Source organism: Leptopilina heterotoma, unplaced genomic scaffold (assembly GCF_015476425.1).
Source record: "Leptopilina heterotoma isolate Lh14 unplaced genomic scaffold, ASM1547642v1 Lhet_113, whole genome shotgun sequence".
NCBI lineage: Eukaryota > Metazoa > Arthropoda > Insecta > Hymenoptera > Figitidae > Leptopilina > Leptopilina heterotoma.
The window spans coordinates 250,408-266,403 of NW_025110832.1; the positions used below are offsets into that span (position 1 = coordinate 250,408).

At 30.0% G+C, this 15,996-nt stretch overlaps 2 protein-coding genes across 11 annotated transcripts in view; one reads left to right on the plus strand and one right to left on the minus strand.

The window, feature by feature from the left end:
* Window positions 1-15,996, plus strand: part of LOC122505783 (ionotropic receptor 21a) — a 78,863-nt gene that overhangs the window by 37,700 nt on the left and 25,167 nt on the right. The window lies entirely within an intron of this gene.
* LOC122505860 lies at window positions 7,525-14,346 on the minus strand. 2 transcript variants are annotated; one of them, XM_043617726.1, is made up of 3 exons: window positions 14,128-14,346; window positions 13,843-13,875; window positions 7,525-9,471 (listed from the first exon to the last, which is right to left on the minus strand). In XM_043617726.1, the coding sequence occupies exons 1-3, from the start codon at window positions 14,170-14,172 to the stop codon at window positions 9,169-9,171; spliced, it is 381 nt and encodes a 126-aa protein (XP_043473661.1). In that variant the 5' UTR covers window positions 14,173-14,346; the 3' UTR covers window positions 7,525-9,168. The 2 variants fall into 2 exon arrangements, with proteins under 2 accessions (XP_043473661.1, XP_043473670.1); XM_043617735.1 differs by lacking the exon at window positions 13,843-13,875.

The window sequence follows — 15,996 nt, forward strand, 5'->3', positions numbered from 1 at the left end:
AGATGCTTTATACATTTGAGTATATTTTATATAGTGATGAAGATATTTCTTCCATTTTCGAAAAGTAAATTACTTCAGCAAGTTTTTTAAAATCTTAAATTAAGATGTTTCTGTCGCAATAAGATAATGTTTAGCGATAGAACTTGTGAGTTGTAAGATGCGAAAAAATGTAAGTTACTAAAAACTAAGATAGGGGAGAGTGGGGCAAACCGGCCAGGTGTCAATATATCTCCGAAATGGCGAAATTGTCAAAAGTGCTATTTAGAAATTTGAAACACACATGTGTAGTATACCTTATTTTTTCAATTTGACATTTTTTACTTTTGTTTGTGCAACGCTGGGAGCAAAAGTTTTTTTTAAAGTTTTTTTCTACACTTTTACGAATTTTTTCTTAAGGAAATTCCGAGGAAATCGTGTAATATTTCCAAATATTAGGTCTTGGGTTCAGGAATATTTACCACCAAAAACTTTGATGAATTTGCAAAGGGGGTTTTTTAAACAAATATTAATTTTCAAAATGAGCCTGTGGGGCAAACCGGCCATAGGATATTTTCATTGTATCATCAGAGTTTCAAGAAAATTATTATTAATTAGAATGACATATTTTGATGTTTTAATTGATCCTTAATATATAATATTCAATATTCAATTAATTGGCTTTAGGATCCGTGAAAAAAGAAGTCAAAGAATTTTCTAATTTCAGACGTTTCGGCATCTAATGTGTGCCTTCATCAGTGACTTTATTTTTCTGTAAATGAAAGAGATACAATTTGTACAAACCGTAGAGTAATAATTTGGTCGATAATGTTTTAAAAATTATTTTGAAACCTAATGTTAACGTTTTTTAGAAATCATATTGCATTGGTTCTGTGCAGTCTAAAAAATAAAAATATAATTAAAATATTGAAATATGTGAAACATAAACTTTTTCTTTTTTACACAAATGCTAATTTAAACTTAACAGTCGAATATAATTTGAACTAATTTTAATGTTCTATATGTGGTCAAAAATTTCCATTATAAAATGAAAATACAATTAAAATATATTGAAATATATGAAAAATAAACTTTTCTTTTTCTATACAAGTGCTAATTGCAAGATTTTATTTTATTTATTTTAATTGCTAAGTGCAAGATATTATAAAATATTTATATAATAATAATAATAAGGAAATGAACAATATAAGAATATAGAAATATTCAGAAACCTGCATAATTTACATCCAAATAAGAATTGATAGATCAGCAATTAAACTTACTCTCACATGTGATAATAATACTCTCTAAATGTTGCACGAATTTTCGTAATATTCGATGCAGAATATTCAAAATGATGACATTTGTAATCCAATATTATTCTTGAAATAAGATACAATGCATTCACAGGAGATCCTAAAGCCAATTAATTGAATATTGAATATTAATTAGAATGTTTTTTTCATTTAAATATTTACTTTCAATGAAAAATAATTGTCTTCCAATGAGAATTAGACCCTTTAATATTGTTTCCCTGATAATTTCAAACATTTTTGTTTTGTTATTAAAAAAATTATTTATTTAATTAAAATTCAATCCTGTATTATTATTATTATTATTATTATTATTATTATTATTATTATTTACATAATTACAACCATTGTTCACATGATTCTTTATGTTTGTTATTATTGTGGATTATACAAATGCAATATTATAGATAAAAACGTAGGTAGCCGGTTTACCCCAGGGGGTGGGGCAAACCGGACAGTTTGCAAATTTTTTTAAAGTTAACACAGCAACTAAACAATAAAAGATAAAGTATAGGTGTCTCTGGGAAAAAGTTGCGCAATTAAATGATCTTTCAAACAAGCCATTGAAAAATGAAATCGGTGAATTTGTTTAGTCACAAGAGTAAAAAATCCGTTAGTAGGGCCGGTTTGCCCCACTCTCCCCTATATGCAGAAAGTGTTTTACCAAAACTTTTTTCCCAAAATATATGCTGAAAATGTGTATGAAGATACTTTTAACATCTTAAATTAAGATACTTATTTTTGCAGTGAGAATTTTCTGATAAAAATTGACTTATAGATTTTTGTCACCGGCAATATAATAAGGAAATGACAGAAACTTATAAAATTTCCTCAGTTTGTTCTTTAAATTATTTGAGAAACATGCGAATTTTTCAGAATTTATTACCACCCATAGGTTTTCCTTAAGAAAATAAAATAAATATGCAATTAAACATTCCCAGAAAGCACGTACCTACAATTTGTCCTCTAAAAATAATTGAAAAAAATATAATTCATACAGTAATACAGCATAATTTTAATATAACTACCATAAATATAATATGTATCAGAAAGAAATACAGTATCGAGGAGTGTGTCTTTTTGGGGAGGCAATAAGAAGAACGACATATTTTTTCAATAAAATCAATTTATATTATTGTTAGTCGCTAGTGTGTTAGAAATTCACAGCCTTAATGGTAGATTAAATATAAGATATGCTTTTATCTCCATTTACATATAAATAGCTTTCGATATATCTTAGCACTCACATTGTATGAAGACAGGATGTTTCGGAGGATTTTCGATAATCTGAAAAAGATTACCTCTTCAATCAAAAGATCAAAAGTCCTGAGAGATCCTATTTGTTGTAATCTTACACTATATGCATACCTATACATTCTTTTTATCTTATTCGTACACACAAACGGGAAGAATAAAATTCCAATGTCGATATCTTAACTATTTCATCATAATAAAATAAAAAACAAAGTAAAATGCAGTACACGGAGAGAAGTTTGAACCTAAAATTACTGTGCTGTGTGATCAGAGTCAAGCTAATACATGTAATAGCGTATAGTTCCATGTGAGCAGAAAAGCATAAGACTATATCTGCGACTATCTCTCTTCCACTTATTATTTTTTGCTTTCGGCTTCTGCTCGCATGGGACTGCATCATTAGTTAAGTACCTTCATTCTACGGAACTTCCAATGAACATTTCAAAACTGGCAAAAAAGTCTGTCCAAAAACTTGATACTGCTAAAGATACATAAGTAAAATATCGACAATGAAAAAGGAAGAAAAATATTTGCCTCTAATTTATAGAAAGCCTAAATGTTTGAGCAACGAATCGCAAGCAGAAAGATGAAACCCTTACTATTGTGTTGAGTCTAGGTACGTGCAAGTACCTGTTAATCGTTCCTAGAGCAGCAAATAATGAACTAAAATTACTTAATACTGTTAGTTCATCACAGTAAAAAGTAAATCTTAATTTAAGAGCTGCCTTAAATTCAACACTGTCTGCTATAATGTTAAAGGATACGAAAAACGTGCGTAAATTCAACATTGACTGTCTTAAAAATGTTGCATCTTAATTTAAGGCAGCTTTCGTGCCTTAAAATAAGATTTTCTTTTTACTGTGATTATGACATGTAACACCTATTGGTTTCCATTAGAAAAGAAGCATCCATTGTGCATAAGACGATCGTTTCAGGGTGACAAAGTTTTTTCTTATTATTAAAATCCCCCTAGGAAAAATTCCCTTGAAAAGTTTCATGAAATTTCGATAATAATTTCCGTTGGAAACAACTAGATTTGCTTAAGAAATCCAATAGTTTGCTTTTGAATTTGTAACAAGATTATCAAAAGTATAATTGGAATTTTAACAGAATTTTATTGTATTCCAAAAGAATTTCAAGTCTGCATAAAGAGGAATCTAAAAAAACTATTATTTTTGCCACTGGTTTTAAAAATAATTCCATTGGTTTCCGGAATTTAATCTTTAATCAAAATTCCAACTACAACTGGTTACTGGAACAAAATCAAAAGTTTCATTGAAAATTTGAAATTACGTTAAAAATGTGTCGAAAGTTTATTTTTATTTGAAATTCCGATTCCGGTTGAAAAAAATAGAATCCTGATTTAAATTTTAAATTGAAATTTAGACAGGAATTAAAAATCGGAATTATTCGAGAGAATGCTCAAAAACACTGTCTAGGGAATTTTTCCAATTAGGAACTGTTCATTATACTAATTTAATATACATATATATTTTCCCTTTTTTGTACAGTATATAATTAAAAGATTTTTGGTTCATTTTTACAATAATTCTTTATGAACTACATTTTTGGTTCTTGAATTAAATTCAATTTTAAATTGTAAAACTAATTTTTTTGGTTTATAATTTACATTTGACTTTAAGATTTCTTTTATAAATGCAAAAGGTTATAACCTCTGACCATTCGATAAAAATTATAGAAAGAAACTTGAGATTGATTTCTTTTATTCTATTAAGAATTCAACTGATTCATTTATAATTTTATTAATTTTAAAAAAGGTCTTGAAAAGAAGTAGTTTTTTTTAATAATACGATAATATAGTAGAAAAAATAAAATTGTACAATTTAATAAATTGGTAAAAAATGAAATAGAATTGTAATACAATTTTTTGAAAATAGAATTTTTGTTTCTTTAAAGAGTAAGGCAGGTGCATTTCATTTATTTGCTTTCTTTCCTCTCTTTACCTATAAATAGCAAAAATATTTCAAGAATATTGCGTCAGTATTGTCTGGAAATATTTTGGCAATGTTGCACACACATTATATTTACCGCAATTTTGCTGCAATGTAATTCATGAAATACTATTGACATGCATGCTGTGCTCTTTGAGTAATGTTGCCCCAATATTTCACAGCAATATTCGCAATATTGCCGAAATATTATGGTCACATTTTGTTTTATTTGGACACATCTTTAACTTTGGAAGGAATCGAAGAATGCGCACGTGAAAAGATTGTCAGAAATGTGATTCTTAGAATTTCCGACGGAATTCTTATTGGAAACTGGGTTCGATTTTGAACCTTAAAGTAACAGGAATTTGTAAATCTTATCGAAATTCGAACAAATCCTACAATTCCAACTAGATTTCGCAGCAAGAATTCAGATGGAAACTTTAAGAAGCATTTTTCTGGGAATCTCGAAATTTGGGTGTTAGTTTAATACAACACTCAAAAAAAAAACTAGTAGATTTGACTACTTTTTAACTACCCTGAGTGATTCAATAGGTCCTCAACTGAATTTAAAAATTTATATTTACTACCGAAAGTAGTAAAAAGAACTAAGAATTTAGTTGATGTAATTAGATTTTGTAGTTGTTTTTGCAATTTAACTACTTTTTTTAGTTATATAAACTATTATTCTTCAACTATATTCAAAGTAGTAAAATCAACTACACAAAAATTGTTAGTAAAACTAAAAAAGTAATTAATTTGACAACTTTCAACTCAACTAGGTAATAGTAGTTAAAGATTTCGACCGAATTTTTTTCAGTGAATTTTTATCTATATGTATGCTCGTTAAAGAACTGTAAGAAGAATCTCATGATTTAAATTTTAAATTGAGATTGTGAAATGTGTGGGTCTTACTGCGCTGTTTTTAAAGTATTAGTATTATGTACTTAATATTCGTTATACATAAATTTTTTTTTCTTTAAAATTGATTCCACAGTAATTGGTACGTTAGCAGTGTACGGTACTCAATTTATGACGCTTCGAAAATTTACCTCGTAGTGGCGCTACGTTCTATGTTAATTAAAATTAGATAATGTAAAAATATAAACTTGGATATTTTCGGTACATAAAAAAGAATTCCCGTATGAGAAAGTTCCAGGGAATGAGACCGAGATATGAAAATGAAAACCAAAAAATTCCTGGAGACACTCCCGCGAACTTTTTCACATACATAAATGTTTTACAATAAAAGAATCTACCGAAGTATGATAAATGGACATTAAAAATAATCCACACAAGAAAAGAATTTTTTTGGTTATAAATTATAAAAATACAATCAGCAATAAAGAATGTGTAAAACCCTCGGATGATTATTGAAATTACATAGTTTTTCCCAACTATTTGAAAAATATTTATTTAATTCACTATAACGCAGTAAAGTATAATTTGAGCAACCGCAGTAATTGGTATAAAGTATACGCTTAAAAAAGAGATCATTTATTTCAATTCATAAATTAATAATGAATATAGTAAATAAAAAAATTAGTCCACTTCAAATATTCAGATATCATGTATTGGTAAGCATGCAAGTAAATTGCAATGCAACTTTTTCGAGTTTAATGTCAATCTTGCAACAAGATGCAAACTTGCAGCAAGATTGCACTGCTAATTTCCAAAAGTTACATGGTAAGCTTGCTGAAAACTTATATAAGAATAAAATAAATAATTTAAATCTAAAGTGAAAGAAATGTAAAAAGAATATTCCCTAATAATAAAAAATAGAACAAATTAAATTAATGAAAATATTCTTTTAAAAATTCAAAAAGTTTACTACTATAAAAATTGTCGAGTTTATCTTTAAAAAGGTAAAATATTTTTATTTCTATATTACATTTCAGAACGGACGGATTTAAAATGAGATTTTAATTGATAAAATGTACAAATTGAAAGAAAATTGCAAAATTAGTTTTGAAATCAGTGAATAATATCTCATTCTCTAAAAGTACAAAATTTTAGTACGTGCGTATTTAGCTAAAAACAATTGTTGTAAAAACATATACTTTTGCACAGACATATAAATTCTAAATCGTTTTTTCAAGTGGGGTTAGGGGCTGTACACATAATACGTCACGCGGCTAGGGGGAGGGGGGGGGGGTGAACTCATGTGTTACGTCACAATCTTTTAAATTCAAAGATTATAAGAAATTATATGTGACAATGTCACTTTTTCTAAATAAAACAAGTTAAAAATGCTTTAAACTATTTAATATCTATTATGTACCTGTTTAACATCTATTGGCATATTATTTATATTATGATGATAAATAATATATTCTCTTAATTTGAATCAGTTAAAAATCATGGTTTTAACTGACAATCAGCAGTGACTGACTTTTTGCTTCTGAATCAGTTAAAAATAACTGAAAAATTATCCACAAAACACCGACATTTTTCTAAATATTGTATATTAACGATTGGCTTGCATAATTCGAAAAATTTACTTGCAAAGTTTATTTTAAAATTGTGTAAAGATTTAAATTTCTCACTCCAATAAATGTCTATCGTCAAATTTTCTTAAAAATATAGCTTGAAACTTTCCTGAACATTTGAATTGCATTTTCGACTATATTGTCGTGAAAATTTTCCTGAAAATTTAAGTTAAATTTTCAGGAAAGTTTCGCGCTAAACATTTACTGAAGTGGGATATTTATATGTTTCCACAATTTTAACTAAACTTTGCATTTAAATATTTCAAAGCTTGCGAGTAAATCTTTAGTAAATTTTTAGGAAAGTTTCGATGCTATATATAGGTAGTTAAACGTGACTAATTGAATCAAACCAAAAAAATTGTATTGAAACATCAGTTATTTTTAACTAATTGTTAGAAAAAAATATTACTATTTGAATTAGTGACTGACTTTTTGCTTCTAAATCAGGTATTTTTAACTGATTCAATAATTTAGAGTGTAAGATATAATATATATTGTCCAATGTATGAAATTTACAGTGAAATTTACGTGTGTGACGTGACGTAGGGGGAGGGGGAGGGGTTCAAGATTTGTGACGAAGTGTGACATAGGGGGAGGGAGGGGTTAAAAATGGTCAAAAATCGCGTGACGTATTATGTGTACGGCCCCTTATAACTTCAAAAGCAGTGCTAAAGTACACGAATATATATATATATTAATCTCAAAATTTATAACAGCGAAAAGTCGTAAAATGTACTTTCCTAATTTCAATTTTATAATAATAAGAAAATAATAATATACCTAGTAATATTGCAGCAAGCTTGCGGAAATATTACACGGAAAACTCGCTGCAATATTGCCTGGTAAGATTGCCGCAAGCTTATCCGTATTCCAGTTTAGTTTTCCACTTGGTTTCGAAATATGTAATACGGAATATTGATCAGGATTTCGCATTTTCGATTCCGTATTCCGTTCCCACATTCGGAACTTGATAAATTTTAGATTAGAAATTCGAAAAAATTGAAATCCAAAAATAAGAATCTGGTATCTGGAGGTCGATTTCATAACTTATCCCGGATTCCACATTACAAATTCAGTATTCATATTAATATACTTATAGATTTCAAATTCAGGACTTGACATTCCACACTGAAAAAAAAATATTTATGGTACTGCCATAAATATGGCCAAATTTCACATATTATATTGGTGGATATGGAACAGCCATACAGTATTGCTGTAATAAAATTGACAATGTGGAATGTGGGATCCGGATTGTGGAACGTGAAATCCGGATTGTGTAAACAGTGAAATGCAGAATGTGTAATACTGAATTTGAATATGAAATTAGGATTATGGAATGTAGAATTCGGATTGTAGAAAGTGATATGAGCTCTAATGTGTAAAGCGGAATGTTAAATAGTGGGATCGTATTGTGGAATGTAAAACACGGAACGTGGAATCTGGAATGAGTTACGTAACGAACCTCCTGACGAAATTCGGATAGACTTTCGATTATTTCCGATAGAATTTAAATAGGATTCTAATTTCAGTAAAAATTTCCTTTCGGACTTTAACTTCACTTGAATTCTATCGCAAACGCATCGGAAAATTCTATTGAAATTTTAATAAAATTAATACTTATTTTAAAACTGTAAATTTTGTATCTTATCACTATTATTCTTCCCAATCAGTCGAAAGTTTGCAACATGGTACCAGCTGCTACAACATTAGAATTGGGATAGACAAGAATTGTTATGTATATTGGAAAAAATATACTTTTCTTATATTACTTATAAGGGATAAATAATTTGTATGCTTGCTTGTCGAACGACTGCATGGCAAACTTGCCAGAAAAGCATGTCCTCCTAATCAATGTTATTTTACAATTTATTAAATTAGTCTGAATAAAAAAAGAGGTTAATCAAATCCTTTATAAAAATAAATATACATTGAATATTTCTTAGAAATTCTATCTAAATAAATATTTTCCTCTTAATTTAGTTTTTAGTGACATTTTTTCCTCCCCCCCCCCCCCCTCTCTCTCTCTCTCTCTTTATACAACATTTTATACATAGTAAAAAATTAGGACCCTGCTTCCTTTGTTCGTTACAATTTGAACGCCTCCTGAAATTCGGTGATAAATATATAAGTATCTAAAGACAAAACAAGGCCAATGAAATTATCCCTATTATTTGTTTCTAGCCGTTAGTTGATCATTTCGTTCTCGAGATTTTCGTTCCTTTGATTTTCTTCGTGTTCGGTGCAATAGGAACAGGGACTCGTGCTTTCACCTCGGGAGTTAAGTGAATCAAATCCTTCAGCTACGTACGTGACGTAGGTGTTGATGCTCTTCCTATCGAGGGAAGGCAACGAACCAGACAAGGATAACGATTCCAAACTCTCTACCTCCTCAAGGTCTGATATAACTAAGCGCCAAGGATCTATCTCCGGTGTTAGGGGTCTTGACTTTTTAGCAAGTCCGCCCGATGTTGAGAGCTTCTTAATTGCCTAGAACAGCGGAAATTATACATTCTTTGAAATTAATAAAGCAAATTACTTTAATCTATTCACCATTTCTCTCTTAATTAATATCAATTATTCAATACAAATATTTTTTTGGTCGAAGGAACCTTTCAACGAATTTTTTTTGTGGACCTGTGTTATTATTTAAGGAGTTAGGGGCAGTCGATATTTTGGTACATTTTCTGAATATGTAGTAGGGCAGTTGATACACTGGTTGCAACTGGTTAATTGGCATTGAACCTTTAAAGTCTCTCATCTTATTAAATTTTAATGAATTTTTATTTTACAAGGTAAAATCATTAGGAAATGATTCTCTACTTATATTTAAGGTATATAACGAAAATTAAGTTAAAGTTGTTAGCAATTTATTTGTAGAAACATTTATTGTCGGATCCAATATAGCGAATAAGAAATTTTTATTGTCATCTACTTCAGTTAAAATTTGTTACTCTGGGGTTTTTGGGGTCGCTGATGACGAATCTGAAGTTGGATTTTCAAAATTCAAAATGGCTAAATGGCGCATCAAATATGGCGGATGCGAATTTTTATTTTCGTCTGATTTAGTTCAAATTCGTTACATATGGGTTTTCACTGCAAAAAGAAGTATCTTACTTTTCTAAGATGGAAGAAATATCTTCATCATTGCTAAAACGTATAAGGCATCTTAAATATCAGTAAGATGCTTTAGAAAACATCTTATTTTAAGATGTAAGATACCATTTTTCCATCTTACATCTTATTTTAAGATATCAAAAAAGACACCTATTTTTTCAGTGAATTTGGGGTTGCTGCATGATTGTGAATTTGAAAATGAAAATTTTATATTCAAAATATTTTGTCATTGGAACATACAAATTTTGCCAAATAGTAACGATTTTAAACTGAATCAGACGAAAATAAAAATTTCTCATCCGCCATATTGGTTCCGCCATTTTGAATTTTGAAACTTGAACTTCAGATTTGTAATCAGCGGCCCAAATAACTCCCAAGGTAAAAAATTTAGGCGAATCCAACGACTTTTTGGTGAAATGTAAAATATGTGCATGAACTTGAATATTTTGCAATGGATTTGACCCCATATTAGGTCCGCCATCTTGAAATTTTGAATTCTGCTTTACATAACTTTAAAGTGGACAACTTTTATGCACTTTTGGTTGAAAAGAAAATTATATTCTCACACTTTTTTTGGTTGAAAAAAAATATAAAATTTGAAAAATCGAAATTTTTTTTGTGTTTTTTGACAATTAATCCACTTTATTTAATTTTGGGTTCAAAAAAATTAAATTTTAATTTTAGATTCGAAAAGAGCACACTTAAAACCTATAAAAAATATTCTGCCGGTAAAAAGTTTAATTTTTTTGTTTATAATAACGTAGCTTGAAAATAGAATACAAATTTAGATTTTTAGATTTCACAATCCTGATTTCATATTCCGTTTTCATAGTCCATATTTGTGATTGCACAAATTTGGAAATTAGAAAAAAAATTTGTATTCGGAATATGAAATACGGAAAAAAATATCAATTCAGATCCCAATGGGAAATTGCCAATGCTCACCATTGGCTAAATAATGGACCAATATTGGCTGCCAACAGTTTTTTCTTGGTCAAACATTAGCAACCAATATTGGGCTATTATTATAAATTGTAATTCCAGTTCTCTGACGGAATTGCATCCTCATTTTTAATTCCGTTCCTCTTTTAGCCAGAATTCGAATACTCATTAGAATAAATATTTCAGTAAGATTTTACAATTTTTTCGAGTTGTTTCAGTCTGAAATTTAAAAGTTACTAGTTGTTTTGTAAAAAGCTACGCCGTCGGATTTTGTACGTGGTGTGAAATCTGCAGCTCACCATTTTTATTCGGAAGTAAAAAAATCTTTTCATATTATTTACATATTTTATTATTAAGTGAACCACCTTCAGCTACAAATATTAAAAATTTCAAAATTAACAGTAGTTTGGAGAAGGTCAAAATTTCGCCTTTTTCGAGAAAAACGCGTTTGAAACATAATTATGTTTCGAAAATTGGACATCCAAGAGAGTACAAAACTACTGATATATTCTAATCTGTAATTGCAGCACATTCAGCAACTTCTGTCAGATTTCCCCCTTATCTCCCTACACTGCAAAAAGAAGTATCTTATTTAAGATGTTTTGGTAGTCATTTCCAAGATGTTATCCCGAGTCGAAATTTAAGCCCTACTTTCACCCTGAATTTTCAGGGGCTGTTGAGTGTTAGGAGTAGTAAAGTAGGGTCTAATTCTAATACAATTAGACCCTACTTTGACTCCCAAAATAGGCGGAAATTTGCCAATCTTCCATTTGGAGAAGCAAAGGAGGGTCTACTTCTAAGAAACCTATACCGTACTTTTATACCTCGTAGACCCTACTTTCATACTCCTAGACCTTACATTCTGAAAGAAAATTTTGAATTATTTTTTAATGCATTACTTGAAACACTGCAAATGCAAAAAGTACTCCAAATTCATAAATACACTGCAAAAAGAAGTATCTTATTTAAGATGTTTTGGTAGTCATTTCTAAGATGTTATTGTAGTCACTTTTTAGTCATTTAAAATATCTTAATTTAAGATACTAAAAGCATCTTCGTACATATTTTCAGCATATTTTTCGGGAAAAAAGTTTTGAGGTTAACTATGGGCTTATATGTAAGACATTTTATGTATCTTAGTTTTTAGTAACTTAAAATTTTTTCGCATCTTACAATTCACAAGTATCTTATCGCTAAACATCTTATTGAGACAGAAACATCTTAATTTAAGATACTTTAAAAAACTTACAGAAGTATCTTACTTTTTTAAGATAGAAGAAATTATATCTAAGACGTATAAAACATCTTAAAAATCAGTAAGATACTTTAGAAAACATCTTATTTTAAGATGTAAGATACCATTTTTCCATCTTACATCTTATTTTAAGATATCAAATAAGACACTTATTTTTGCAGTGTATAATACCATTGGTCCACTTACAAAACGAGACAAATAAAAGACGGACGCCCTTTCCCAATACGTGTTTAGTGAGTTCACGCGGTAAACCGGAGAGAGCCTTTAACTAACATAATAGTTTGTCACATAATTATAATTCTGTATTATAAAGGAATAATAGTAGGCGACTTTGGAGAATATAATTTAAATTAAATCGATAAACATATTGGGACAGTCATAAGTCACCAATAAATTTCTGCGCACGATTTAAAATCTATCTCTGTGAATTTTGATTGTGGCGTGTTTTACGATGACACTACCAATGTTAACTTCATTCATTATTCATTATATTATATTTTCTATATCGTAGTTTATTACTTGTTAGAGTTGCCTAACAAATTTTTTATACCATTTTCTTCGATACTCTTCAATTTTTTTTCATATGGCAAAAAATTTGATATATTTTTTTTATTTTCTTTCAATATTTGCTCGTGCAGCCGTGCCGGATGAAAATTACCATTGAATTATTTACATGGGAATTCGCTTTTTACAGATACATGCACGAAAGTAGATCAAAATGACTTGAAAACAAACGAAAAATAAGTTGAAAAAGAATAGCATCGGTATTATTCTCTTTAAAGTGAGTTTTTTTAAAATTGGTAATTTTGAAATTTGGATTAGATTTTCATATTTAAAAATGGTGTTCTTATCCAATATTATATCAATGTCTTTTAAAGTTATTATATTTTGCTTTAAAAAATATTTAGGAACGGGCAGTTTATATCGAATTCATAATTTCTTATCGTGGGAATTGGGAAAGAAGCTTGACTTCCATGCATATTTGATTATATGTAGTTTTTAAAAATTCTCCGGTATTATTGAATGTCATATTTTGATTTTTGTAAATTCGATTTCAGATTGGTAACAACCGGCACTAAAAAAATTCCAAGTAACGAGTTTCAAGCCATGGCAATACGTGTAAGCACACGTCAATATTATACACTTGCCAACTTGAATTTCTGTTTTCTCGAAAACGTCACATTTACATTTTCACATGTGGAATTTCAGTGGTAATTTTCGCAAACTCAATTTTTCATTACTAGAAAAATATAACTTAGAACTAACTACTACAAACGTATGAAAGGGAAGTCGAGAATAATTATAAATTTCCCTTATGTTAGACTAATTAAAATGTATTTAAAGAATCAACAGACAGGTTACTATTATGAATAAAGTATTTCTACTAATTCGAAACTAAGGAAAAATTAAAACTAATTAATATATTTTCATATTAATCTACTAATGATAATCAGGAGAAAAACCGCAAATTCTTAAATTAAAATGAAAGTAATTTATGTGGATGCTGAATAAATAAATAAAGTAAACAAGTGCATGTTAATTCTCACAAACAACGTGGAATGAAAAGCTCTCCACAGTTTCTGCAAACAAAGAAGAAAGAATCCAGTAAATAAATTAAAATTGGTCAACTTTGTTGAAACTCATTTTAAAAAACATAAATAAAGTTGTAAAAACTACTAGCAAGCAATTAAAGATAATTGCAAAGGTGCAAGAATTCCTAATGACAGACGTTCCAAAGGATAACTAATAAAAGGATGATTTAAAATGAAACTAACGAATTTCGTGCCAGGAAAGTGTGGAAAAACTGTTGAATCAAGAACGAATCTCCTCACCCGTAAAATCCTCCGGCCGGACTTAGAAAGGACTTTTTTGAGCATGTCTCCCGCGTTTTATAATATTTGAACTTGGTGCACCTGTTCTCGCGAATGTGAAATTCGTTGGGAGTCGACCTGCACCGACACGGAGGGTTGAAAAAAGGAGGATCGATTTTTATGGGCAAAAGGACAACGCTCTGATGGAGGAAGGCGACCACGACGCGCACCAGGGGGTGTGTATAGTGAGAATGCTGCTACTTCCTAAACTGCAGTCCTACTTATAAGCTCTCCCACCCTGGCCTTATCAAACTGCCAGTCAGTCGATCCCTCCAACTCACCCCCTCCCAGGAAAGGTGGACGAGCAGCTCGATTTCGCGCGCGCGGCGCGGCGGCAGTGGGGCACCTTTAATATCTGTAAGTGAATCTGCGTCAATGTGGGATAACGACGGAACATCAGAATGTTCCCCAGGGAACGTTGCCTCTGGTGGTGAGAAAATTTCAAATTGGATTAATGTCCCTGTGATTGATAGTTTTTCTTTTTCAATGTACGCCCAGCATTCACATCCATTGTACTGATTTTTAATCAACTTTTTTCCTTGTTGCGAGTTTGCGAAAACTTATTACTTCTTTACAGCCAAATACTTTGGTGTTTACATTTTAGGTCATTGGCTTTCCCTGTGTCTTTCAAATTCGACTTTCATGGATAAGCAAAATTTTAATTCAGTTGACATCGAACTGTCGTTCTAAAAATGTTTTCTTTTACTTTCTTCTTATTTTTAAAATAAATTAAAAGAAAAAATCTATTTCTAAAAAAAATTTATTATATTTTAAAAAGCTGTGTGATTATTACTTTTTTGGTGTATTAAAAGTGTATTTATTGTTTTAAAAAATACGTATCATTTTTAATTTATTGTAAAATAGTGCTTTAGATCGTTATTTATAATAGTACATTATGCAACAAGGGAGGTATGTCCGAGTTTATGTACCGAGCACAATATTGAAAAACGAGGTTACCTCCCTTGTTGCATACTTTGCTTTATACAACAAAGGCGTATTATGGTTACTCTATGCTACCTGTACCGGTGCATGCTAAGTTCTCCCATATAACCCAGCTGGTCAATAAAGTAACCATTATTGCCCTAGGGAAATAAAGGGCTCTTTATTGACCTGTGAGCGGTCAATAATGTACCCTTTCTCTCCCTAGGGCTATAATGGTTACTTTATTGACTGCTGGGTTATAAGGGGGAACTTAGTACGCGCCTGTACAGGTAGATAAAGTGACCATAATACGCCTGAGTTGTATAAAAAATGTTTAAGTATTTTTAATTGCTATAAAATTTTAGCGTGATGAGGTTTGCAAACCTTATTAGCCGACGAAACGTAGCTTTTTGACGTTTTTAACGATTGCATTTTATTCAATCTTCCCATGATCATTTATTCTATCATTAACAAGGGATGACAATTATTCCACTCATCGCTCGACTCATAAATCTGTCGATAATAAATACTTTCTCAAGTCTTAGAGTAACTAGCAAACTTTATTCTGTTTGAAAAGCAAGTTTTACCGTCAAAAATTATGCTCTACCGAAGGGTCAAGTTTAATGCTGGTACTGTCAATTTTTTACATGGATTTTTAAGGAGCAAATCTTCCCTAGTGAAAGACAATAGGATCAAAGTTTATCCCATCTCAAAATTTGAATCAGCGGAAAATCGCTGATTAAGTATGCAGCGGCTTTACGCTGATTCAAATTTAGAGAGTCCTACACGGAAAAAATAAGTCGCGGAAATTTTCCTCGACTTTGTTGAAGACTCTCGGATTTAGTGGAAAGTGTTTTAAAAATCATATTCACAGTTTTTGAAGAAATAGACTACATTTGAAGAAACTTT

Excerpts from the sequence above, each read along its gene's own strand:
- LOC122505860 (XM_043617726.1), bottom strand. The coding sequence starts at position 14,172 with ATGCTCAAAAAAGTCCTTTCTAAGTCCGGCCGGAGGATTTTACGG. Across the intron at positions 13,876-14,127 it reads CCGGCCGGAGGATTTTACGG|AAACTGTGGAGAGCTTTTCA; the intron begins GTGAGGAGATTC and ends CTTTGTTTGCAG. Across the intron at positions 9,472-13,842 it reads CTTTTCATTCCACGTTGTTT|GCAATTAAGAAGCTCTCAAC; the intron begins GTGAGAATTAAC and ends CCGCTGTTCTAG.